Source organism: Anopheles merus, chromosome 3R, assembly GCF_017562075.2.
Source record: "Anopheles merus strain MAF chromosome 3R, AmerM5.1, whole genome shotgun sequence".
NCBI lineage: Eukaryota > Metazoa > Arthropoda > Insecta > Diptera > Culicidae > Anopheles > Anopheles merus.
This window is the reverse complement of record NC_054084.1, coordinates 42,098,192-42,123,069: the sequence shown is the minus strand read 5'-3', so window position 1 is coordinate 42,123,069 and position 24,878 is coordinate 42,098,192. Positions and strand designations below refer to the sequence as shown.

General features: G+C 42.7%; 1 protein-coding gene and 1 long non-coding RNA gene across 2 annotated transcripts in view; one reads left to right on the top strand and one right to left on the bottom strand.

Annotated features, from left to right (window-relative positions):
* LOC121595626 overlaps window positions 1-24,878 on the top strand; it is a 205,807-nt gene that overhangs the window by 21,449 nt on the left and 159,480 nt on the right. Inside the window, exon 2 of the mRNA XM_041919717.1 lies at window positions 23,430-24,512. Coding sequence (XP_041775651.1) covers window positions 23,845-24,512 — 668 coding nt within the window. The 5' untranslated portion in view covers window positions 23,430-23,844. The remainder of the gene's footprint in view (window positions 1-23,429; window positions 24,513-24,878) is intronic.
* Window positions 20,106-23,447, bottom strand: LOC121595630. Its single transcript, XR_006005195.1, has 3 exons — window positions 23,349-23,447; window positions 22,928-23,280; window positions 20,106-20,356 (listed from the first exon to the last, which is right to left on the bottom strand). It is a non-coding gene; the product is annotated as an uncharacterized LOC121595630 (long non-coding RNA).

Genomic DNA, 24,878 nt, shown 5'->3' with positions numbered 1-24,878 from the left:
GATTTGTGCAAACAATGGGTGTTTTGAGAAACCATTAACGTAACGTTATATGCCTTTTATGCTAAGGCAAATTGAAATTTCATACTGAAGCAAACATTTATTCAGTAAAAATTAATTGAACAAACATCACTGAAGAAATTAAATGAAAAAAAAACATGCAGAAGTAATAAAAGTTAAAGTTAACTGTACAGTTCTAGGATGTTAAATGTACATGTCAACTAAACGCCCGGTTTAACAAAACTTCAATCTGTTGCTACTTGCCACACCCATAAATCCATTTCACGGCTGGATAATTCAATTCCTGCAATGCGTCAACGAAGGTGAGAGAAAACAGTTTTAGGCAAGCACATCGAAGGTCAGCACCGCACTCGATAAGATGCATTAATCTTGTTAGTACCGAACAAAACCAAAAACCAACCGTCGGGAGAGCCCAAGAAACAAATCGCATCACCTATGGCATCGCTTTTCCGTGCCCATTAATCTCGCCCCCAGGGAGATGGAATCTATTAGCAAAAATTTTCCTCGTACCAGTGGGACATTCGGCATCTCCATTGTGCCGTGAGAAGGAGTCTTTTTTGTGGGGAGGGGCTTTGGTTATCGGCGATGAAAAAAATGACTCCTTTTAGGACTTACAGTTCGGATCTTGAGTAGGAAATATTTCGAACATACAAAACGGCTCCCCGCCGCAAGTTGTATTCAAAAGGGACATTTATTTTCCCCTTTTTGCATGTTTTTGGTTTTGCCCCTGCTCGCCTTATAATGCAGCAAATGAGATGAGGTCAGGGTGAGACCATTTTTTTCATGATCATACTATCCTACATTATTATATTTTTTTCTTGCTTCCCTTTTTACCCTGGTTGCAACATATCTTCTGGCAACAGTTTTTTTTCTATCCTTCCTTTCAATGCGTACAAGGTTGAGTGATTTTTCTTGAGCACTATCGCACCTTCCCAAACACCCTTAGCCAACAACCTTTTTCTTCCAGTGTGTGAAAGCGACAGATAGTGATAAGAAGAGGGAGAGAAAGAGAAAATGAAAGCGCACGACATTGAAGTGTTTTCAAGGCAAGCATTTGGTTCAGTTACGATAAAGGAATCAATTTTGGTGTTACAATGTCAGTATTATGGAAAAGAGAAGGAGAGACGGAGAAGATTTAAGAAATGGTGCTCGTTGCTGGTAAACTGGGTTAAGGTTCGTTTCGGTCCTTCGAAAAGATGGTTGATGTAAAAAAAAGAAGGAAAGAAAGGGGGCTTGCCGATCTAATGAAGTTTTGTGTACTATCCTCTTTTTTATTTTAATCCTAACCGAATTTGCATGTCTGGAATTTAATTATTTTGTAGATTATGATGATCGTACATGTTATTAAAATCCCCAGTTGCATAGAATTAATGCAATTAATTTTCTTCAAATATCTTTAAGCAAATAGAAATGAATTTTAAACAGGCAATACATCCTTCAATTCAAAAAGACATACTGATGGCTTAACAATAAAGCAATCCAAACAATAAGGCTATAAGAGAACGCGTGACCAGTAATTGTTTCTTCTTGGCTGAAAAAAAGCCCAATGGTGAATGAAAAGACATTAGGTAAATGTTATTTTAGGTACCATTTGATTTATTTCCTTCCATGCTTCTTCTCCAGCGCACTGACGCTTACCATTGTGCCTGTTTTATGATTCGTATCGTCAACTTGTTGAAACTGGGCTGTCGAACGCAGCTTTTCCGCGAAATGTCGTTTACCATCATACCGCCCGCAGAATCCGTCAATTTTCCACCAGAACGCAAAACGTGTAGCAACCAGCGCCGGAAAGCTTCGACACAAGAATAGAAAATGGCTCTCTTCCTTCGACATTTGTACTCTAGTTTTCTCGTTTCACATTTTTCTCTCCGTCCCCGTATCCACGCCTAACCTCAGGTTTGGGCAAACAATTTTCAAAATGATTTTCCATCACAACCTTCGAGCACCGAACGGACAAAAACAACAGCAGGAAAAATAACACTGGCAAGTAAATCGACGCGAGGCTGATTTGATTGGAGTAAGTCACTGTAATTGCAAAGTAAACAATTTCCGTGATAAATGACAGGACGCGAAGTCGGTCGTGGGCCCCCTGATTGGCGTGTAGCGGGCGCTCGCTGTTGGTTGCGTTGGGCCTTTTTTTGAGTTGTGCTAAATTTTGGAAAGAATTTTCTCGCGATGTACGCTACCAGTCATGGTGCTCCATTTGGTGCGAAACGGTCAATTATGGGAAATGCGAAAGTTCTCGATGTCGTTTTGTTCCAATCGTTGCAGTGTTGCGGAGGAGGGCGCCATCGAAATTGGAACCGGAACGTTGCGTTTATTTATTCTTTGGTGTGGCTGCCGTTTATGCTGTGATTATTATTATTTTATTTCACACAAATTCCGCAATGATGTGAGCTTGGGCAGCTGGTTGTGGGTGAATGAGCCCGGTGTTTAGGCGCGATAGCTTTGCTCGAGCAACAGAAGTTTCGTAATGTGTACCGAAAGCAGATCGTTTTCTTTACTTATGAAGACATTTTTCTTCTAGAAAGCAATCGCACGCGTTGAAAAATAATCAAATAATTGGTTTGAAATGAAATTTTATTGCAATAATAAAAACCGAGAAATTTGGAACTGATTTTTGGCAATTGGAATTGGCAATTTGGCTCCATCATTAAATCAGGGTAGAGAGGGTAAAATTTTCCACGTTTTACCGATTTGTTCAGATAAACGCTTGGGTAAATTTGTCCTACATGCAATCTAAAGAGTATTTATTTAATTAAATAATTAGAGTAATATTTTATTTAATTATTATTCCCAAAAAATAGAATTTACGTCATGCGAAAACTCATTTATTCCTGGATTATTTCATTGATTGATTAAATTTCAGTGATTTCATTTAGCTAAAGAGTAGCACTTAATGCTTCATGGTTTTTGGCTTGCTTTAAAGTGTTTGATTTTCCAGAGCAACCTTTTCACTGCTTGTTTGTCAAATTGTGCTACTTCTACTACTTCCGGCTGAAGTGTGTAATTTTGTTTTCATTCCTGCAACGGTTGGGCCTTTGATTCGAAGGCGTACATGATGCGGGTAATATCTTGACCTTTTATCGGTGGCAAACCTTTGCCACTTCGTTTGGCAATGTGTCGGCATATCGCTGCAGTCCCTTTCAGAAGGGACACCCATTCCGATTCCGTCAGATTGGAAATGTTCTTTCATTGCTCTGTTTTTGGTACACAACAAAAAAAATAGCCCAACAAACACACCAGGAGTTTGTTTGACGAACGGAACCCGGTTTACCACTAACCATTTTATATTTTTACTTTTCTTGGGTTTCCGTTTTTGTCAATTTTTTCTCGCTTTTTTGTAGACACTACGAAGACCACGCTATCTCATGTTTGAAAGGAAAAGGTGCAAAAGGAACAAAAATAGACTACCATATCCGGTTTACTTTGCACTGAAACCACAAACTCGTGCTTGTGGATACCTACTCTGCTTCGTTGGTGTGCTTTTTGTTAGCTGTGGAGGGTTTTGGTGGTGAAAAAATAGGACCTCAAGATGGTTAGTTTGCTAACGGTTTTCCGTCATTCGGTGAAGGCAGAATGTCCAAGAAATTATGCTTGACGCTTTGTATCGTTTGTTTGTTTCCGGCGAAGCGCAGCGTTGCTCGGTTCGGTTGAGATTTTTCGTTCGGCCGGAGGATTGTTGGCTAAAAAATGAGCATCTTTAGTTGCCTTGTGCAAGCTTTGCGCTCTGAAAATGGCCATCTTCACGGCACCATCTTTAATACCCGCACGAAGCGAAGGCGCCTCAAAGCCATAGTCAACCAACTTATGATTGTTTGCTCATGAAATGGTAGAATCTTTGATAGTATAAATTTAAAGCTTTGGTTTGTGTATCTTAACCTTTTCTTTTTCGGCTTTTAGTATTGAGAATCAAACAGACCGTACAATAAAAAATCCTACCAGTTTGGGTCACGAAAGCATTGGAAAAATGCTTCAAATTATTTTCACTAACATGATTCACTGTTGAAAAGCCTTCGTTTAGATTTTCGGTACTTTTATCAAGCCAATCACGTACTATGACATTTTTTGGTATTATTCTGGATGTAAGAAATACTTGAAAGTCAGAAATATTACATAATAAGGCAATTACTTAACTCCTATTGTAATATCCTAGCAAATTGTATTGAAAATGTACAATTTTACATGCTTAAATGATATTTAATGTTTAATGTATATCCATATTCCCCACACAGATAAAACACTGTAAAACATTTTTTTTTTTCAATAAAAAATGTAATCAGATTTGTTATGCCGTTTTTGTAAATCCTTTCTGTCAATAAAAAATCAATACATCATCATAAATGGGTAAAAATATCAACGTAATTTAATATCTAAATCTACCAACATTGCGCTATTTTTCTGCTGAAGCGAACTTATTGGTATGAAAATTATTCACAAAGTTTAATTGAAAACCAACGCTTCGGAAGCATCTTCAGTAGCAAAAGTTTGGTGCGATTCCATGGTGCATAACAAACGGGAAAAAACGAACGCTACTGTGACGAGCACTTTACACCAATCCGTCAACGATATTGTAGGTTGGATGGAGAGACGTGTAGCAGTTGGGAGAGAATTGTCTAACAATCACGCGCTTTTCCCCTATTTAAACTTCTCACGCCCTCTTAGCCTCTGTATTTACGACGCTTGTGTTCTAACTGAGAGCAGCGCATTGTGCATCGAATCGTGCCTCAGCTCCAAGTCAACATTCGTCGAATGGTGACGACAACGATAAAGACAGAAAGAGATAGAGAGTTGGGTTACTAAAAAGGGCACAATGTAGCACCCTAGAAGTGTGTTAAATCCTGCAGCCCCAACAACAGCTGAATATTGGTCCGGGTGAAAGTTTTCTGATTACACAACAATCAGCGCATTTCATCGCCTACACTGCCTTTCGCAGGATGGCGTTACGAATTGTTGCGCAACTGACTCACTCATCTCACTCGCAGGCCGAGAAGGAACCGTTTGGAGAAACATATTATTTATTTGCTGACACAAATAACACCCACCACTACTCTCACAAGCCGCGTCTCGTTTTTGTTGGTAATTCTTTTCATTTGCTGCCTAAAAAGTTACTCCACTTGATGGCAGCATTGTTCTCGAGCATGAGTCGAACTGCCGGTTTCAACTCGAGCTCGAATGCAGCATTAAATTCAAAAATCCTACCATCATCATCAGCATCATACATCGGTAGACATACGAAGTACAACTCCCTCAGTATGGTAGTCTGTATGGATTTTTCATCAAAATTGAAGAAAAAAAGTTGCTATTTAGTACAGCGTGAACGATTCGTACAAAGCACGAAACAAAAAAATTTAGCCGTTGAGAGTTACCGGCTACGAAACACGCTCCGGCTCTGTGTGGCAAATCAACGACCGGGCGATTCCATCCACCAGGCGTCTCCATCCTCTGGGCGGCGCGGTATAAACCATAGGAAATAAAAATAACCAAAGAAGCAGACCGAAGATCAGACCTAGGCGTTGCCAAACCATGTTTGTACAGTTTTGTCATCATTTTGACAGCAGTGGGACGGTTTTTTGGGAATTGTGTCTTAAGCTCCCGAGAGATCGCTTTCTAGTGTGGGTTCGAAAATGAAGTAGCGATGGCTAAAACGAGGAAAGCGAAGCGAGAGTGAAGAAGACAGAGGAGGGAAATTTTCCCACCCTCTTTCACAATGCGGGCATGATCAATTGAAGAGCTCTTGAGGTTCTGTTGGTTGGGAGTGAGAGAGAGAGGAAGAGAAGAATAGGAAGGGAGGAAGATAGAGACTAAAACACTGAGCATAAAAAAGTAGCCATTTTCGATAAGCCGATTTGATACTTAATTCTTGGAAACGAGAAAACATTTGAAGTGTGAGTTTTAAGAGTGTTTATTCATGGAAGTATAAAGTGAGCAATAGCGAGCTCAATTGCCTATGAGATGTATATTCGAATGGAATTGGATTTGATTCGTCAAATTTAAGGTCGATAGTTAAAAAAAGTTGAAATTCAATGAAAAATATATTTAAAAAGAGTGCAAACATAGAAATAATAAAGATTAAATTCCACGTTCGAATAAAAAAAGAAACCAAAGCACAAGAAAAATAATATGGTGCCAATGCCAGCTGTTTAATATGGAGTTTGACACTAGGCGGCTGAAATCATAACAACACTCCATACAAAACCACAAACAAAACTGGCCTCACTATTTCAGCCTAAATTATTGCAGCACGAAAAATATGTAAACAAACGCCGATTTGCAGCGGACGGGATCCGGTGAGCTAATGAAGAATTTATTTTTCATGAAGAAGATAAGAAAAGCCCACATATTTTCCTTTCAAGTTTGCGGAATACCTGTCATGACAGTGACAAATGGAAGAGCATCAAGACAGTTCATCTTAAGCTTTTGTCTTAATCTTCAAACATTTTGAAAGTTTGAAAAAAAAACATAATCATTCCATTATTTGCAGCATTATTTTTCGCAAAGAATCATGCCCTAAAGGCTTAACCTTCGCATTGGGAAACATTTCGAAGGTACAAATATTTCACGCTTCTTACAGCGAACAGGCTCCTTTCGCGAGAGTTACGATCAGATTACCAAACCAAAGAGGACGCACGGCCGTAAATTGGCAAATAAAATTGGCTGTTATCGATAAGGAGAGGCAATTTGTACCGAAAAAAAGCCCACCGGCAGAATCATGCACAACCATAATAGCGTATGAGACTTTACGAGACCAACATTGCCGTACAAGCTCCGCCGGCCCGATCTGGACGAATGAATGAACGATAAAAAATTAACAATCTCAATCACGTAGCTTGCCGCACTGTCATCACGCTACAGTTTTACTCCTAACAACGGTCACGAAAACAGGACCACTTGAACGATACAGGAATCCCTCTGTCCCGATCGAATTGAAGTGATCTTTCCGTTTTGATGACGTTTTATTGAGAGCTCTGGTCCGAGAGTCTTTTATTCCCTACCGTCGTCAGCCCTAGCTGGTCGATTTATGAACACTTTAGAGATCCGTAGCGGCAGGGGTGCTATCAGCGATGGGAATTTGGGGATAAAACGAGCAGATAGATTTTTCCAGAATTTAGGATCCAAACAAAACAGCCGATACAAGCGTACGTTTGGGAGCTCATAAATTTCTATTCCTGCTTCGTAGTTCATTAGAGGCTCTGTTCCAGATAACGGGGAGGGATTGTGTTCGGGGAATGGTGTTGTTAATGGAAAAGCTTTGGACGAGAGCCGCAGGATGGTTTATTAATTTGGTACACTTTTATTGACCACGCTGCTTACCAGCAGCTGAGTGCAGATACCGTGTCCGTCTGTTTTGGCTCTCGGTTCAGTTCCTAAGGGTGTGTGAAGAATAAAATTGAATTGATGGTCCACCACTTTGTGGGCGAGAAGTATTTCAAAGGAAAATGGTTCAGCCAAAAAAAAAAGAAAAACACACACACACTTCATTAGGATAATTCATGGAAGAGAATGGCTTTGTTCCGACTATCGAACGATGAAACAAAATTAAAAATGAACGTAAGTATATTAATCTACGTCTTCTATAATAAAGCCTTGGTATAACGCGATGGCTTTGATTATGCCGTAAGATTAATCACACATATTCGCTTACATTTTAGCACCATTTTATGCGAGGAAAAATAGCTAATTTTTCCACACCCGACTCAGTCAAGAGTAAAAATAAAAACTAAACATCACATTCAGTATTAGCACAATCGTCCCCTTCCCCAATTTCCGCTTAGCACGCGCCAACCGTTGATGGATGTTCCCATGGCACACTATTACTTTAAGGCTTTCTTACCATGAAAAATGGCACCCGAAAAAACGCTTGCTGCTACCTTTTTCGCACTCACCGCCTCTAAGTGGTTTCTTTGGAGCTGCCTGCTGAGATTAAAAAATGGATACACCACACGCGCCAAAAACGCACCCCGCATAAGCCTACATTCCTACATGGGAGGTGTGAGGAAGAAAAAGCACAGCTAAGAGAGGGAGATACAGAAAAAAAAACAACAAATAGCATAAAAAAGAAAGAACCCTGCCCCATCACACGAAAAGAAAGCTTGTGCGAAAAGCCACCCCTCCACATTTAATCTTTATTCGCCATTAATCATACCGGGCGCGATGATCTGCTTCTGTTGTCAAACGGAAACGAGCGGTCGGTAGAACCAGAACCACTGTCTTTTTTCTTTTGCTACGTTTTGTCACATCCGCTCCGTAGGCAAACGTTCTCTGCTTGTGGTGAAGGACGCCCGAGAAGCCCGTAGGCGCTGTGTGTATATTTTTTTCTATTACTCTCATTCCCTTGCCACTTGAGCGAGAGCTTTTTTTGTTGTTGTGTGTCGTGCGTCACATTCGCGACACGCAATAATTACGTGGCTTGTCGTATGGAAATAGGCCGTATCCTGCAGCCAGTCTGGCACCGAATCATGCGTTCGTTTTCGTCAGAGAAATAAACTACACACACATAACAGACACAAAATGGCGAGTGTAATAAAATAACGTTGAGAACGGGCGGAAAAAACGACACACAACGCAGTCCAAGAAGCTGGTAATAAATTGCTGTTGGCGCAAATAATGTGATAAGTCATCAACCATTATCGTTATCATCGTGGCAACGGACCGAGAAAAGCGAAAAAGAACCGGATACGCTGTTGGCAACACGGAACATCCAGCCACCATCGTTTTCCAATTCGTTACCATCGGAAACTTTAGCCCGTTCTGCAGGATGTGTGTGTGTGTGTGTGTGTGTGGGAGCACACGCGCTCCGACAGCACGGGTAGGAATGGGACCGATTCTCATCTTGTGGTTCGTCAACGGCATCAACAATGGCGTCAATTTTTTTTTTTCATTCCTCAATATTGTACGCCACCAAAATGAAACTCTCGTCTTCTATTGTAGGGGGTTCCCGCAAGCGAGCTTTTTTTGTCGGCGCTTGGCGTCTTCCAGTAAAACACAAGACACTTCAGTTCATAGACAGCCAACGGTAGGGCTGTCAGCAAAGCCCAATGACGCTCGAAACTAGTTGTCGTTGGGGTGATAAATTGAATATTTTTGCTTATTATTTTCTCATGTTGACATTAACATCTGCCACGGAATTGTTCGCAGCTTGAACGTTTAACATGCGGGAATGGAGAAGCATGCGATCTCATGTTTACGGTTTTCGCTTTTCGATCGCATTATGACAGGAGTTAAAGTTGGCCGGGCTTTAAGCCATACAAAACATTTCACAAAATTCAGTAAAGACCTCAAAATATAGCCAGTTATAATGTGAGATAGGATACTTGTTTAACTTATAATAAGAATAAGGAAAACATGCTATATTTATAATCATACATCACATTTCTTTGTGTTCTTTCATCTCCAATCTACCCTAATATCCTTCTTTATTACCCTTGGAAACCACCAAGTTGTTCTCTCTATTTTCGTGTACTTTTCAAATATTAGATCAATCTGGCAACTGTGTTTTATTTTGACAGTGTTGCTTCTAATCACTCTAATCATGTTTCTTGTATAAAATATTCCGTAACTTGTATAAAGTTACCATTCTTCACGCGTGCTACCACGCAAGTGCAAGTGTACTGAAAATTTAATTTCGATAAAAACAAACACATTGCGCACTCTCATCGGTACCGAAAAGGCGTGTAATCTCTCCCGCCGTATAGCCGAGTGGCTGCACACTTGCTTTGAATTTCAAATACATCATCGTGCCCCGTTTGCTTCGGCGCACCGTAAAACCGATTACAATGCGATAGAATGCAAACGATAGCACTCGGTAATGAATAATCAAACACATATGCTTCGCAACGCAACGGCACAAGTGTCCACGCCGACACAGGCAGACGGTAGCATAAATCGGCTAAAAAACATAGCCCCTTTTGGAAAGCTTACCGAAGGCTGAAGACATCGGTACGTAATTCCATCGCAAACGTACGGTCCTTGACTGTGTGCCGTGTCGGACGACAAAAACCGTTGAGACGCTTTCCCAGCCGAGCTCGTCATATTGTGAGCTTGAACGAAGGCCGGGCCCATAACATCTTCGGTGTAAGTCCCATTTTGCATATGCTAATACGCTCGACACAGCACTCGAAAAGGTGAAATGGATAACTGCCTACAAAAGCGCCTCACATTTGATGAATCTTTCAAAAGCCACTCCCCCTCGCCTCTCGTTCTACACAGGGCGAGCTTTTAAGCCTTCCTGGTGTGGTATATCAACCCGTGTCCGATGTCGCATTGGATTGGAAAATTTTAACCGTAAAAGAGATGAAAGTCGCTTCGCAGTTGCGTTACGACGTACTTTTGCAATCTCTGGAATTTGCATCATAAAACGAGTGCCGTACAAATGGGTAAAGTTTTCAAAACAAAAATAATAAATAAAAGTTGATCACGGATAGTTCAATTTGAAGAGTATTTCTGACACAAGACGCAATGTAAGTGCAATGAACAAAAGCACTTTTATGGGAGATAATCATTCGGTGTAACAATTAAGCAGAAACAAAAAAAAAAACAAGACTACATCACCAATCAAGCGTTTTGTCGGGCTGATGAGCGAGATCGTTCAATAATCATATTAACTGAACCTCTCTCGAAATGAGTTTTTGCCATATTTGAACCATAACGACACGTGCTTGCCCTCGCACTTTCCTGAGGCGGATCAGTATTGTTCATTCGTGCCGGTTCGGCCCCATTCAAAACCGGCCAAGCGTAAACCTATTAGGGCCCTTCGCCCTTTCCGGCCAATAATCGAGGGATATTGGAGCGTCGAATGAGTGAAAGGAGAAATAAATAGAAAAAAACACTCCCGCTCCATTTCTTGCTTCCCATTTGATTGATAGTGGCACGTACGACACCCGATACCGTCTGACAGGATGTGCTTAACTTTTTTTCTTTCTCGATTGTTCCTCTTTCAACTCCACTGCCACTATTCCCAAACTGCCCGGATCGAAGAAAGTTGCGAGATTGAGAAGTAAACGGTAAAACCAATCAAACTGTCATCAGTTCCGTTGCGTGTGTCGATACAAAAATCGGCCCAATCGATGCGTGCGCATACAAATCAATCGCCCGCGTATGTGAAGGCAGTGGGAGAAAAATGCTTTTCCTTTCTTTTACACAGCGCCCAGGCTGAAATCCAAAACGGGCAAAATTGGAAGAGGCAGCGACGCCCATGAAATGCACAATGATGATCGATTTTGTACCGATTGGTACCGGTACCGGAGACACCGCAATAGAAGTATGCCACAAGCGTAAAGCTCCCTTGGACACGTCTCAATTCACACTACAAGCCGGATCAATTCATTCGGTCAACCTTTGTCAGTTCAATTTCGCTCAAAAGTCACCCGTAAATGGCGTGAATAAACTGAACCGAACCGTACCGTACCACGAAGCTGAGGGGGTGGAACGCGTAGCAGCTCAAATCAAACATGATAATGCATAAATTTGAATTTTTGATTAATGGCTAACAATTTTGGCTCCCGTCTCTTGTCCACTGCAGCTTCCATCAGCAATCGTCCTCAGCATCGCCTGCCAACGCTATCCCGACTGGTGCACGAGCGCAAATTTCATTATCCTTGCGATCGAATGGAAAATTGGCCCTTGGGCATGGAAATCACTTTCGGGTTCGGCGAAAAATCGGTTCGGTAAAAGTGTGGTACGGAGAATAGGGCCAACAGGGTGAGAAATGGATGAGGTCACCGCTCCATTCGATCACGTTCCATCCGCCTTTCGACAAATAAAGTTGAGAAAGCTGTTGCGTTTCGTTAGATCGCATATTTTACTTGCCTAGTTTCTTGCTATTCTTTGTTTTTCACGAAACAGCGAATCGTTCGATTCTGCCACCAGATTTTAAGGATCTTCCTTTTTTTGGGGGGGGGCTTACAATCGCGTGTGGTGTGTAACTTTGGCCATATGGTAGAGTACAGTTGATTGTTGTTGCTGTTAGAGTTTTGGTTTTGAAACGCTCTGCAGCCAGAGGCATAATGAACCCAACTTTTCGACAACAGAGTCTGTTGAACAGACTGACGAAGTACACAGAGCGTTCAATTGAATCACGGGTACGGTTGCTGGCGGTTTTCCCAGCGCTAATGAAAATGCAATAAAACCTCAAATCAATATGCACACAAAGCAGCTCCCTCGAATGCAAGTGGTTGTGTATCGATGCACGAATTGAGAAACTTTTCACTGGTACTTATTGATTGATTTTGTGTTTTATGTTATGTTGTTTTTTTCTCGTTCCGTTGCAAAAGCCTCGAACCGGATGGAGGCGCCTGGTGGCTGATTTCAATTAAGGAAAAATAATTGCTAAACTTTCACCATGATACTGCGACAATAAATTGCACTGCAATTGAAAAATGAAAAGATGCAGTTGAGTGGAAACCTCAAATGTTTACAAAGTTAATTAATTTGAAGCTGTGAATTACGATTCTCATTTCAAAGTGTTGATGACGATAAAAAGCAAGGATGTTTTGTTAGGAGTATTAAATTATACTGTTTTTTTAACATACCTATCTACACAATATTACTAACAATGAGTTTTATAGCTCCATCAACTTTTGCTAATGGTGATATGTGAATAAAAAAACGTGTAAAAAGGATAAACGCTTTGACAGTCTTACGATTTTTCGAAAATGCACAAACCCATAATGAAATACGGTCAGAGTTCAATAGTTTACGCTTGTTAGTTGGACGGTCGATAGTTGGCTGAAAGTTCAATTGAAAGGCATCCGTTTGTATGATAAAATCGGTTTTTGAAAAATTCCTCAAATTCTCATGGCTTGACGAGAAAAATTTCAAATTTTCTGGTATGGAAAAACGTGCCAACTAAAAAGCACATTTTCAATAGTTGGCAGGGAATGAAAGTTCAACCAGTGAGTTCATACTATAATGGAAAAAAAAAATATTAAAGGAAAATAATTTTAGCCCATTCAGCATACCTGCATACATTTACATAAAAGATGATGCTTCAAAATGTGTATTATCATTGTATTATCTCCCTCTCCCTCCCCCCGCGCGACGATTGAATAGAAACGGAGAACATAAGCACAGTAGTGATGGGCGGATCCAAACGAACCTATCGGGTCGGAGCCATCCGTAAGCGACCCGGAGTCGTTCGGGTCGACCTGAAAGGTACAAGTAGGTGCAACAACTCCGGTAGGTGCAAGAAAGCATTAGCGACTCCGACCCGTTGGTGCAGTGAGTTCGGGTCGGGTCGGGTTGGATTGAACCTACCTTGACTCGACCCGACCCGAACTCACTGCAACAACGAGTCGGAGTCACTTATGCTTTCTTGCACCTATTCATCAGTCGGGTCGACCCGAACTCGCTGCACCCGCGGGTCGAAATGAACCCACCTTGGCCCGACCAGACCCGAACTCGTTGCCCCACGGGTCGGAATCCATTCCGATTGGCTCGCACCCGACTCCGGGTCGGGTCGTGAAATGAATCGTATGACCTACCACTAAAGCACAGCACAGTCTAAGCAGCAATTGAAGATAAGTGTCAATCGATAAGTCTCTACTGTCACTTAAAAGTCATGTTTACAAACGGAGCAGTTGGTGTAAACGGAAGTGGTGCAGAACGTGAGCAAATCGATTGAAAGTGCTGAATCGTTTCATCTGAAAACTTATAGCTTGTATAGGCTGCCTATATTTGAAGCTTGTGTTTAATGACTTCAATATATAGACTTCAATACATAGCAATACAATTTGAATAAAATAAATTAAAGTGTAAGGCAATTGAAAATGATTAACAAAACATGCAACAAGTATTACCGCAATTAAATATTAAATTATTAACATCAGAGTCGTTTAAGGTAAGGTAACCACAAGGTTTAAGGTTTAAAGTAACCAAATTAAACCATGTACAACAGATAATCCACAACGATACAACACCATCAACCCAATTAACATACAAAATATCCCATAATTATTCGCGTTTGCCTTTAACGCTATCGTATCATAACTTTGAGCAGAATTTTAAACACACCCAACATAATACGAAAAAAATAATTGAAAAACCTCCCTCTCGCTGTACCCGTCTAATCTTCTTACGCTGGATTTGATAACCCTTGTTCAAAACTGACCCTGAGGAGCAGATCTACTACATACACACAGCAAAAGCAACAACAAAAAAGAAGAAAAGAAATACGCCATTAATTGTGTTTATCTTCCCGGCCATGGGTCCTCAAAAAAAAAAAAAAGCCTACGATCCCCACACCACGTTGCCACATTGACTTAGTCTTTCCATTTAATTTACTGTTTATTTTTTACCTTCATCCACACCCATTAGTTACCACCACATCGCACCAGTGTCAATCTTCTACACTGCCTGTGGGGCAGTCCAGAATTTGTCCCACTTTTTTGTTGCTTCCCACCACATACCGCCACAAAGCACTGTACACGCTTTGCTCGCTGGTGCGGATGAGCAAATCCCTTGGCAAACATTTTTCCGACACGCAGGCAAGAGCGGGGGAAAGGTGCTTTTTTCACCGTTTCGTTCGCTATGTGCGAGGATTTTACCTTACACAGATGCCGTCCGCCATTTCCCGAACAGCGCAGCAGCGGGGCAGTAGAAGCAGAAAATGGTTTACTTTCACATCCACCTTCTATTCTGTGCTCTGCTGGCCGGTCGCTCTGGGTGACATGTTTGCTTGATGGCACCTGTCATTAGATGCTGTGACGAAATAGACCGTTTTATACCGCAAGATTTACCTGCAGCTAGTCAGCAAGCATGCAAGCAAAAAAAACAACCCTGAACCAACATCCCACCGCAGTTATTTTAAGGGTATCTTCTTTTAGCCAAACCAAAGCACGTCCACAAAAAAGGGGGAATGGCCAGATTTGTCGGCTGGACAGGAACAAATTTCCCAGCCCAACGGTTGAATGTCTTTCACCGTGTGCTTTCCGCCTGTCCCACGTGGCTCCTATCGTCCCAAGAATGGCTCATTTTATGGTGAAAGACCTCTTGAAGGCTTCCGCTGTGTACCTTCACGATAACGCAGGCCTTCAGCCTACCCACACTGTTCACCATGCAACGCCCATTTGGTGCATGTTGTATGCTGTCCACAGCGTCTGAAGTGACGCGTTTATGGTTATTTTGGGAGTATTGTGAACTGTTTTTTTGTGTGTCACGCATATCAGGAGTCCCTCGACTCACCTTATCAGAGTTTTCATTGTTTTCAGGCCTTAAGCTGTCGTCATTCGCGCGCAGTTGGTCACGTATTTGGGCAAAAGCAGGGCTGATGGTTTGTGTTCTGGTGTCTGTGTATGCAAAAACACAAAGGACAAAGGAAAAGAAAAGAGAAAAAAGTTCGCATTGCTTACGTTTTCAAGTGAGATACCGCTTGTCTTGTCGCTGAAGTTGTTTAATACGAAAGCATCAAACACCAGTCTGCTATGGTAGAGATAAATAATTCAGCATTATCGCTGGTATGCTAGCTAACGTTTCGCCTGTTCACGCAAATTCGAGTAACTTAAAAATGTAAATGAAATTGGGCAATCAGTCCCGAGTCAAAATTTAAACAATCATCCTTTACTTAAAGACGTTCAACGGCTTACGAAAGGCACGGCCCCAGACGCAGCAAACCATGTCGCATTGTCGCCTCCGGCCTATCGTTCTATCGATCGCAGCGAGATTGACAATATTTCCCTCCCAGCCCAGTACGATGGCGCACGATGATTTGGCCCAATATGTTGCCGACGACCCATCTTTATCATGCATCAATCAGCTGTCAGTGAAAATCGTTAACTGATTCGTGGCTCGTTCATTTCGTTGCTGCCAGACTGCGTTTAGGAGCCATTATGCAAAAAAAAAAAGAAAAACTGCGCACCATACCACTTGGCACGCGATAAGCACAGATAAGGAAGGAAAATCAGATTTATTGACCGGCTACAGCCATGGCTGCTGATTGTGACAAGCAGGAAAAGAAGAGAACACATCGTAGCCTTGATCGTAAATGAAATTGACTGCGTCGCATTGAAATATTCCTCCCAAAAATTATACAATAGGCATGTAGCACCAACAGAAGGTAGACGAGCCTTTTGCTTTCGATTCAAATAGCTGTTTCTTATAAATAGAATTCTATTGAAAGGCGAAGATACATCTTCACTGATTGGTGTTTGGAGTGATTTAATTCAATGGAAATGTGAGAAATCATATGTATCATTGTTCAATTAAAACAGAACAGCACATTCAATTTCATGTGTAATTTTCGTACAAAATAGGAAAATTGTATTTTAAGAAAAAAAAAACTAAAATAAAAAAACAAAACCTTTTGATGCATGCAAACAAGCTTAAAAACGCATCGTCCTTAGCGCTTGGCTCGATACGATACGACAATTTATACGATCTCTGAGGAGACATACGATACTTGCTCACAATGTTTACGACAATACTTCGCACTGAGCCAACGTCGTAAAATAGATGCTTAAAATGATTTTAAATCTCGAAACCAGACGCTATGTTGTCAGTATAGCAACATACAAATCGTATTTAAGTCACAGGCGTCGTTCTATTTTGAAATTGATTTCTGCCAAGTATTTCTGATTGTAGAAATTGATATTTTACGCATAAGATTTACATGTTGGTTATTTCTATGATATGAGTTGATAAACATTTGGTCGCAGTCGTAATCAATATTTAGATGTATTCATTTAAAAAAAAATATGGTAAAAAATCAATTATGATAAAAGCATTCTCATCACACTGGCAACAAAGACTTCAGACAAACGGCTACTTTAAGTACAGAATTAAAACGTTTACCACCGTTCCCAGCTCGAGCATAAATAAAATATCATCTGTTCCGATCTTTACGGCCGCGAACACAAAGTCGTAATGTCTCCGTTTCTCGTTTACTGCCACCGAAGATGGAGCAGCTTCGCTATTCGCGAACAGATTTAATCCCTTCATGGCGTTAATTTTGTTCGCACTCTCGCGTCCTTCTGCACCACGGCCATCTCGTAGCCACCGCCACGAACAAATCCGTCGTGAACAATCCCAAAGCGGACGCCTGTCATGATTATCTTAATTTGCGCTTAATTATTAAACCACTGCCAGCTCATCGCCAGCAGGGTGAATGGACCGGGCATAGACCACGTGCAACCCCAGTTTTTCCCTGTTGTCTTTAATTTGGTTTAGAATTATATTTTTACCTTCAATCGAGTTCACAGCGACAAGTGCCACTCTGGTCAGGCTTTAATCCTGTCAAGATCTTCCTTTTAGGGATGAAAAAGGATAAACAAAACATCCAGATGTTTTTTGGTACTTCCTTTATGGCAGGGTATTTTAGAACAAAGAGCATACAAGCAAGTTTAATTTCATGCAAATCATAACCCACAAGAGCAAGCAATCGGTGAAGCCAAGCAAATGAACTTCTCGATATGACAGTTTCTTTGATTGATGAAAAAATACACAAGCGGCGGCCCAAAGAAAATAGGGAGGCGCAATATATTTCCATCAGTGCATAAATGTCATCGATTTGTCATGGTTCACATTTTACCGCTCGCCCCACCTCGCCTTCCCACCGGAGAATCCAATTAATGCCCGTGCTCGTATCCAAAAATGCCACCGCACATTTTCTTCGCATTCTCTCACGGCGGTCCCGGTGGCCTACATAGCTCGATGGGAATGCGACCTTCGATAGAATCTTTAATCATTCACCCCCAGATACCGGATTCTGTTTTGCTGCGTTCAATGCTCCCAACACTCCCCCCACAGTGATTGTATTTGACTCTTGGGGATCGATTTCGTAAAGATTCAGGCCATAGCTAGGTGAAAGAAGCCCACGACAGTGGAAGAAATCCGGAAACAAATGCTCAATATTCCCTAGTTTCCACCTTTCTTCCAGCAGATGAGTATTATTTCTTGTGCGACCTCCTTACGAAAAGCTTTCCCTACAAGTCACCCAATACGCTCGGTACACCTGTACACTGTGCCTAATGCCACCATAGGCTTTGAATCGATTCCGTCCAATGACAGATGGTGCTTGGGGATCGTTCGCTGATGCGGCTGTCTAGAGACGTAGGATGATAAGTTATCCTAGCGTACATACAAGATGAGGAAGCGAGTTTTTGCTTCATCTGTACTCACACACACACACACACACACACACACACACACACACACACCTATGCCATATTAAACCAACAGCGTAGAAAAGCGTGGTTCGGGTACCGAGCGGCCTACCACAGAATTCATCTTTCGATTATCTTCAAGCGACAGCGTTTCCTCGGTACACAAACACACACATACAGGAGGAGTCCACTCACCTGGGACGCCAAAATTCCTAGGATATTTAACAGACAGCAGCAACCACCACACATCTTCCACTTCTAACGAGCCACCAAAACTTCACACTTGTGGCAAAATCTGTTCACTCCCTGTGGTTTTCTTTTTGATTTCGACGCCCCGGTATCGTTTGGGGGAGGCCCGTAGGTAGCAAACAAAGGTCCCGTCGGCGATAATGATGGTTGGCAGGCACGGTGTCAACCGTTTGGCCACGGGTACGAAATAAATTGGAAGGTGTCAAAGAAGGTTAACATACTTCCACCTCTGCACCGGTTCCTGTTCCTGTCCCTGTCGTTGCTGCCCTGCGAACAATACACACACACTCACTCACTCAAAAAGCAATCCAGAAACGATGATCACAAAGACATTTGCGATTACCGCGGACGATGATTGAATTCGGTGACATCGGTGGTTCCACCATCATCCGGGAGACGGTGTGTTGCGGCTTACGTACACACACGCGTTACGGCTCAACCACCAACCGCCACCAGATACAGATTGGGAGGCCTCGGAAGAGTGGCATTGCCAAAGATAGATAAGAGACGACACTCATCATATTCATCATTTTGATTTATTTGAATCTTTTCCACCATTTCCATTTACCTCAATCCGTAAGCCGCACCCGATTCCTACGGCTCGCAAGTGGTTTTGAGGTGATTTTTCCTGGAAAATTGGCATCGAAAATTGAATCGTGCCACACGGCGCCAAGCGCGCCGACTGTCTGTGGTGAGGTGTTCCATTTGATGGGATTTCTCCCATGCGCCAGTTGACTTAAAGTGACGAGCCCGGGTTATCCCTTTTCTTTCCTTCAGAAGTTTGCCCACGCGCTAAATAATACGCTGAAATGTAATTTCGATTCTCGGAAACAAAAAAAAACCGCAATAGAAATGTATTATCCATCACGGTGTGGGGCAAATCCTGACGCAGCGCTGATGTCCTGATGTATCTTACCACTTTTCGAACCCACCGACCCAAGCCCTACCCGGGCAGGATTTAATTTTCTCCTTTATCAAATAAATGTCATAAAATCAACAACAATCGTCACCCGCATCGTGCACGTAGAAAAGGGTGGAGAGGGGCGACCAAAAAAACCCCCCGCTTGGCGCGGTACGAATTTATTCATGAACAAGCGCTACCACCGCTTGGGCTCGTGACAAAATGCGTGAAATTGGAATCAATTTCCTCGCACGCGCCACGCTATTTGTTTTCGCTTGTAAATACGCTACACGCAACGAAGAGCGTGTCTATCTATGTACGAACGTGTTGCCGTGCGCTAAAGTGGTTGGTTGTGATTGCAGCTGAATTAATACCGCGCTGCACACCGCCGCTGCGCTGACCCGATCGTTCACAACCGGGCAGCAGGGCAACAAGTTTTATGTTTTGTCAACTCCACCGCCAGCGTTACAAATCGATTGGCAACGTGCAATCGAACGCGTAACGCCTGGGCGGGCTGTGGTGTTTTGATTTGGTTTATTTTCCATTATACTGACCAGGAAAAGCCCGCTGCGACTGTTTCGGTGTGCTGCGGTTTGAGCTATCCGTTTCCCGTTTTTGCGTTGTATTTTGATGTTGCTGCTGCTACTGTCGCTCGCTTTAACCGCACAGTTCCGCTGACAGTGTGACAAACGTGTCATCGATCTCTGCGGGCTCGGGAGATCACCACCACTAATTTATGCCTCCACAGGCACTCACTTTTGGGACAAATATTATTTGCATAATTACATACCGATATCAACTCCCTTCCCTTCAAACCGGTGGCGATGATGCTCGATGCTTGGACGTCGCTGGGACATGGGACTGTAATATGGGATGATGGCTATTTGTTTATACATTTCAGAGCGCCCCTTAGCAATTGCAACACCATTGGGCAAAAGGGTAAAAGTTGTCTCGATAGCCTTCGATCGGGTTGATGAGTTTCGATTGTTATGAGGCTGCCATGGGCATTTTGCCGGTGAGCCGCAACGCTCCAGCTACGCGCGCACAGTGGACAGTGTACAGCCGAGCATCAGACAGCCTCTGATGACCGGTGCTATAAAATTGGAATAATCAACGAGATTGTTCATTAGCGGGGCTGTTGCTAACTGTTGCAAGAGTGATTACCCATTTGTATTTGGGCTGGTAGACACGTCCAGAAGCACACATCAGACAAATTAAACATGTCATCGCAGATCAGCCCCCTTCGGCTTCATCGGGCACGGATTAATTTGATTGAATTCGGAAAATGAGATTTTAACAGTTGCTTGTCGCTTGCACCTACTACCAAGCAAAGGAGATGTGTGTGTCTGTACCGGGTTCATGCATACATTATTGGAAATTACTTCGTTAAGGTAATGGATGGTCTAAGGCGACGTGTTATCATAAGTCGCAAATGGATAGTGTGTGATTATACTAATGCAAACATGTTTCTGTTAGCATCCAGCAGAATGAGCGAATCGTTCTAAGGAAATGAAATGTCAATTAATGTAAATAAACGTTTGTTTACAATAGCACAACTCGTCACTTGCAAACGACGTTCGGCATAGAGCTATTCAATTATTTTAAATATAAAACATGTCCTAATTAAGTAGAAGCTAAACGAATGAATCTTGCGATAATTATCTCTTGCAATTAGAGTTCATAAAACGAAATTGCTACATCTACGGGTTTTGTACTGATGAATTGTAACGGGAATTTTTAATCACTTTCATCTTCCTCTTGGTTCGAGAATTGCGTCGCAACTCCTCTAGAACGCATCAACATTTGCATTCCAACAAACACTGTGTTGAAATGATCACATTAATTCGCCTTTCCGTGTAAACAAACTTTTCCGTAGAATGAGGTAATTCACCTCCCCTGTCATCAGAGCAAGGCGACGGGTTGAACACACATGCACACTGAAAGTAGTGTGTCAACTGCTCACAAAATGCTCTCACTAGGAAGCTGAATGTATATGCTACCACAGTTTAATCGCATAATACGCGTGTAACATCTTTTGCAGTTCGCTCGCCATATTGCCACTGTTTTACGCGCATGCAGCAAGACGAAACGCACGCTAAATATTCTACATATTTGCGCATGGTATTACGTTTTTACACAACTTCTAGATAGCGTGTTATGCAAGCTATAACAGCATTCCTCGAGATGATGATGGTAAGAAGCTTGCCGCCCTATATCGTCAACGGTTGAACGGTGACAACCGACACACAGCAACATCATCCTTCCCAGCTGCCTAGGAAGAAAGCAGTACAAATCACTTTGCATACATCTTATACCTTTCAGCGCCTTGAAGGTGAAGGAAAATGGTTTAGACCACAAACATTGCTCGTTCTTGGGATACCCTTTATACAAGTGCGAATTACTATTTTACAACACACTGCTGACACAGATGCAGCTACATAATCCAGTTAAATTGTATCCATTTTGGCAAGCTCCACACGCGAATCGGGTGTATCACAGCTGTCAGGAACGATATCAAAATCTGGGACACACTTTGCCTTCATGCATCGAGCGAGGAACAGCTCAAATAGATTGATCTGACGGAAGTATCTCCGGTTCCGTATTCAACCCGAGACCCGATGATTGATCAAATTTTCTCATTTTAGTGCGGTGAACCACCGCTCAATAAAAGCGAAAAGACCAACTCATCCTTATCAGCCATCGTTTTGATACCATCGATAAAAGCATCGCAAATGACTTAGTGACAGGCTTCTTCCGATATGGTGTTTCCGGTAAAAGAGATTACAAGTATCCTGCACCGATGCAACGAACGTATCGTCTTATCTCGATTTTTTAAACTGTAGCACTTATAACCGAACGACCCAACTCTGTATAATTTATCCTTTGATAGTGAATCGTTTAGAGAAATCAACGAAAAGAATAAAAAACATAATTAATCATAATCATGATCAACAGTAATCCTTCTCAATGATGGATAAACTCCTAGATTAGTAGGGCTTTTGTGATTCGATAAAAATCATGAATAATAAACGGTCCATCCACAATAATTCATACAACAAAAAACTAAAAGTATAACATATTAACTACGCATCAAATACCACCAACGCATCGGAAGCATCTCGTTGCAGTTCTCTGCGTAAATGCGTGCTCTCGAGCGTGTTGATCGCTTTAACAGGAGTTTATCTATTCAATTTCATTCCCGTGTGTGGCCACAGGAGTGTCACAAACAGACAGACAGGTAGAGTAACGCGTAATGCCAGTTAGTGGTTGTGCGAGGCAAAACAAAGCGCTTTATTTGTTCTTTTGTGAAGGGTGTTCCCAGGCAAATGTGTTGCACCGGAACCCGATTTAAAAGGTTTAATTAACACCATATTTAACCTTTGTCTACCGTCCGGTAAGCAAATGCACTCTACAGTGTTTCGAACAGCTTTAATGCCTTTCCCGTGTGCATTTAATGTGTCATTTTTTGCTATCATCACTGATTACTACAACAGCAACGCAGGCCATTTATCGCCCTGCCAATTCGCCCTGCCTGTCGAGTGTAAACAATTGCACGCAAATATGTGCGCATTACGCGGAAGAAACGAATGCGATAAAATAATAAAACCATTTAATGTGACTACTATCCGCTTCCACACTATTGTTAAGGTTTGCTACCACTTACCTGCCCTAGTCGCTCCTGTCCAGCAAGCAGATCCTCCTGCAGGCGCAAATTCGCACCAGCAAATATTGTTTGTGTATTTAACGATCGAAAACGAATCGATATCATTTATTTACGATATCGATGGGACGATGAGATGCCAAACACCGGGCAAGGGTGGCATGGGATGGGCAAAGGCAGCAGATTTATGTGCCCGCCAATTTGTGGAATGCCGGAAGCAATACAGGCGGTGTAGAGTGTAGGGTTCAATGGGATGAACATCGCTCCCTGATACCTCTTTTCTCACCACTAGTGAGCTACGGCTATCCGACCCATTAACCTCAAATACCATCAGCCATCAATTTTCAATCAACCATCTAGAAGAGAGAAATTAAATTTTAAACTCATTCCTACTGCAATGTTGTGTTAATCACTACTCCATTACCGTTTCGCCCCCTTCCACACCGCGGCGCTGCCAATGGAACGTTCTCATTTACAATTTTTTTCTTCGAATTTTTATTTTCAGATTCTACCGATAACGGATAGACCTCTGCGGCAAGCCGGAGGGTTTTTGTGCACATCTCACACTCACTTCGGTAACACTATCGCACCACATTTGACCGATGGTCGAACGACCGCACATGATTAACGAGCCATAATATTGAAATCACCTGTCAGTCGGCTCATAAATTTGCGTTCGAGGGTACAGGAATGTGTTTGGTTGAGTTTTGTGCGGCCAGGACCTGAAAGAACCGCTCGGCTTACGGCCATTAAAGGGGGCGCACACAACCCAGCACACGCGTACGCGATCGCACATCAACGACTATTTTGTTTACAAACACCAAAGCCAGCTGCTTTCGCTGGTACGCACTAAACGTCAAACGTGGCAGTGCTGCCAGTCGCTCCCAACGCCCAGCAATGTACGAACGTCCGGTGAGGCTATGGTGAGTGGTTTGGTCCGGCTTTGCGGCCTCCGATCTTCGATGTCCGCAGCGGACAGGACGTGTGCGGTGGTGCTTGATCGGTTACTGCTGGTGCTGGTGCTACTGTCGCCGTACGGATGTGGCGAACTCGGTTCATCCCAGCCCGGTTTGATCCGGGTGGAGCACGAGCAGGGCCCGGCCCTGTCTGCCTCGTCCCAGCTGTGCGGTGGCAGCACGCTTACCGCACCGCACGGCATCATCTCGACGCCCAACTTTCCGGCCCGGTTTCCCGTCCCGATCAGCTGCACCTGGATCATCGACGCATCGGCCATCGTCGGTGCGAATGTGTCGATCGTGCTGTACCTGACGCAGCAGTACGTTCTTGGCGGGCTGCGCTTCACCGAGTACATGTACTACAGTGACGATTACAAGGTGCCCAGCATGAACGTGTACGAGCTGAGCGAGGATGACGTGACGAGCGTACCGTGGATCCGGTTCGGCAGCCCATACCTGGAGGTGCGCTTCACGATGGACAACCTGTATGGGACGCATCTGCGTGCCCTGGACCGGCTGCTGGATGTTTACGGGTTTAACATTACGTACGAGGTGGACACGGTCAAGCCGCACACCTGTAATGCGCTGCGCTGCCGGTTCCTGGGCAACTGCTACGCTAAGTCAGATTATTCGTGAGTATTTCTTAATTTGTATTTTTCGTTCATGAATAATGAGTTTATAATGTGTCTCTACAGTTTATTATACTAAACTACTACATAACTGAAGCTAGCTGCTTCTTTTATACCCGTCGTATATGATATGGTCTACTTTGTTTTTCCAACACCCCCTCTTAGACCTATCGCAAATCGATGTTTCGTAAAAACTGCTGAAGAAAGCCCTTTCGTAAACATATCCGCAAGTTGGTTTTCGCTTGGAATATACTTCAGTTGAATTTTTCCGTTCTGGATACATTCTCGTATGAAGTTGTATGTGATGTCTAAATGTTTCATCCGTTTTTGTTCGCGAGGCTCTTCGGCAATATACATACATGACTGGTT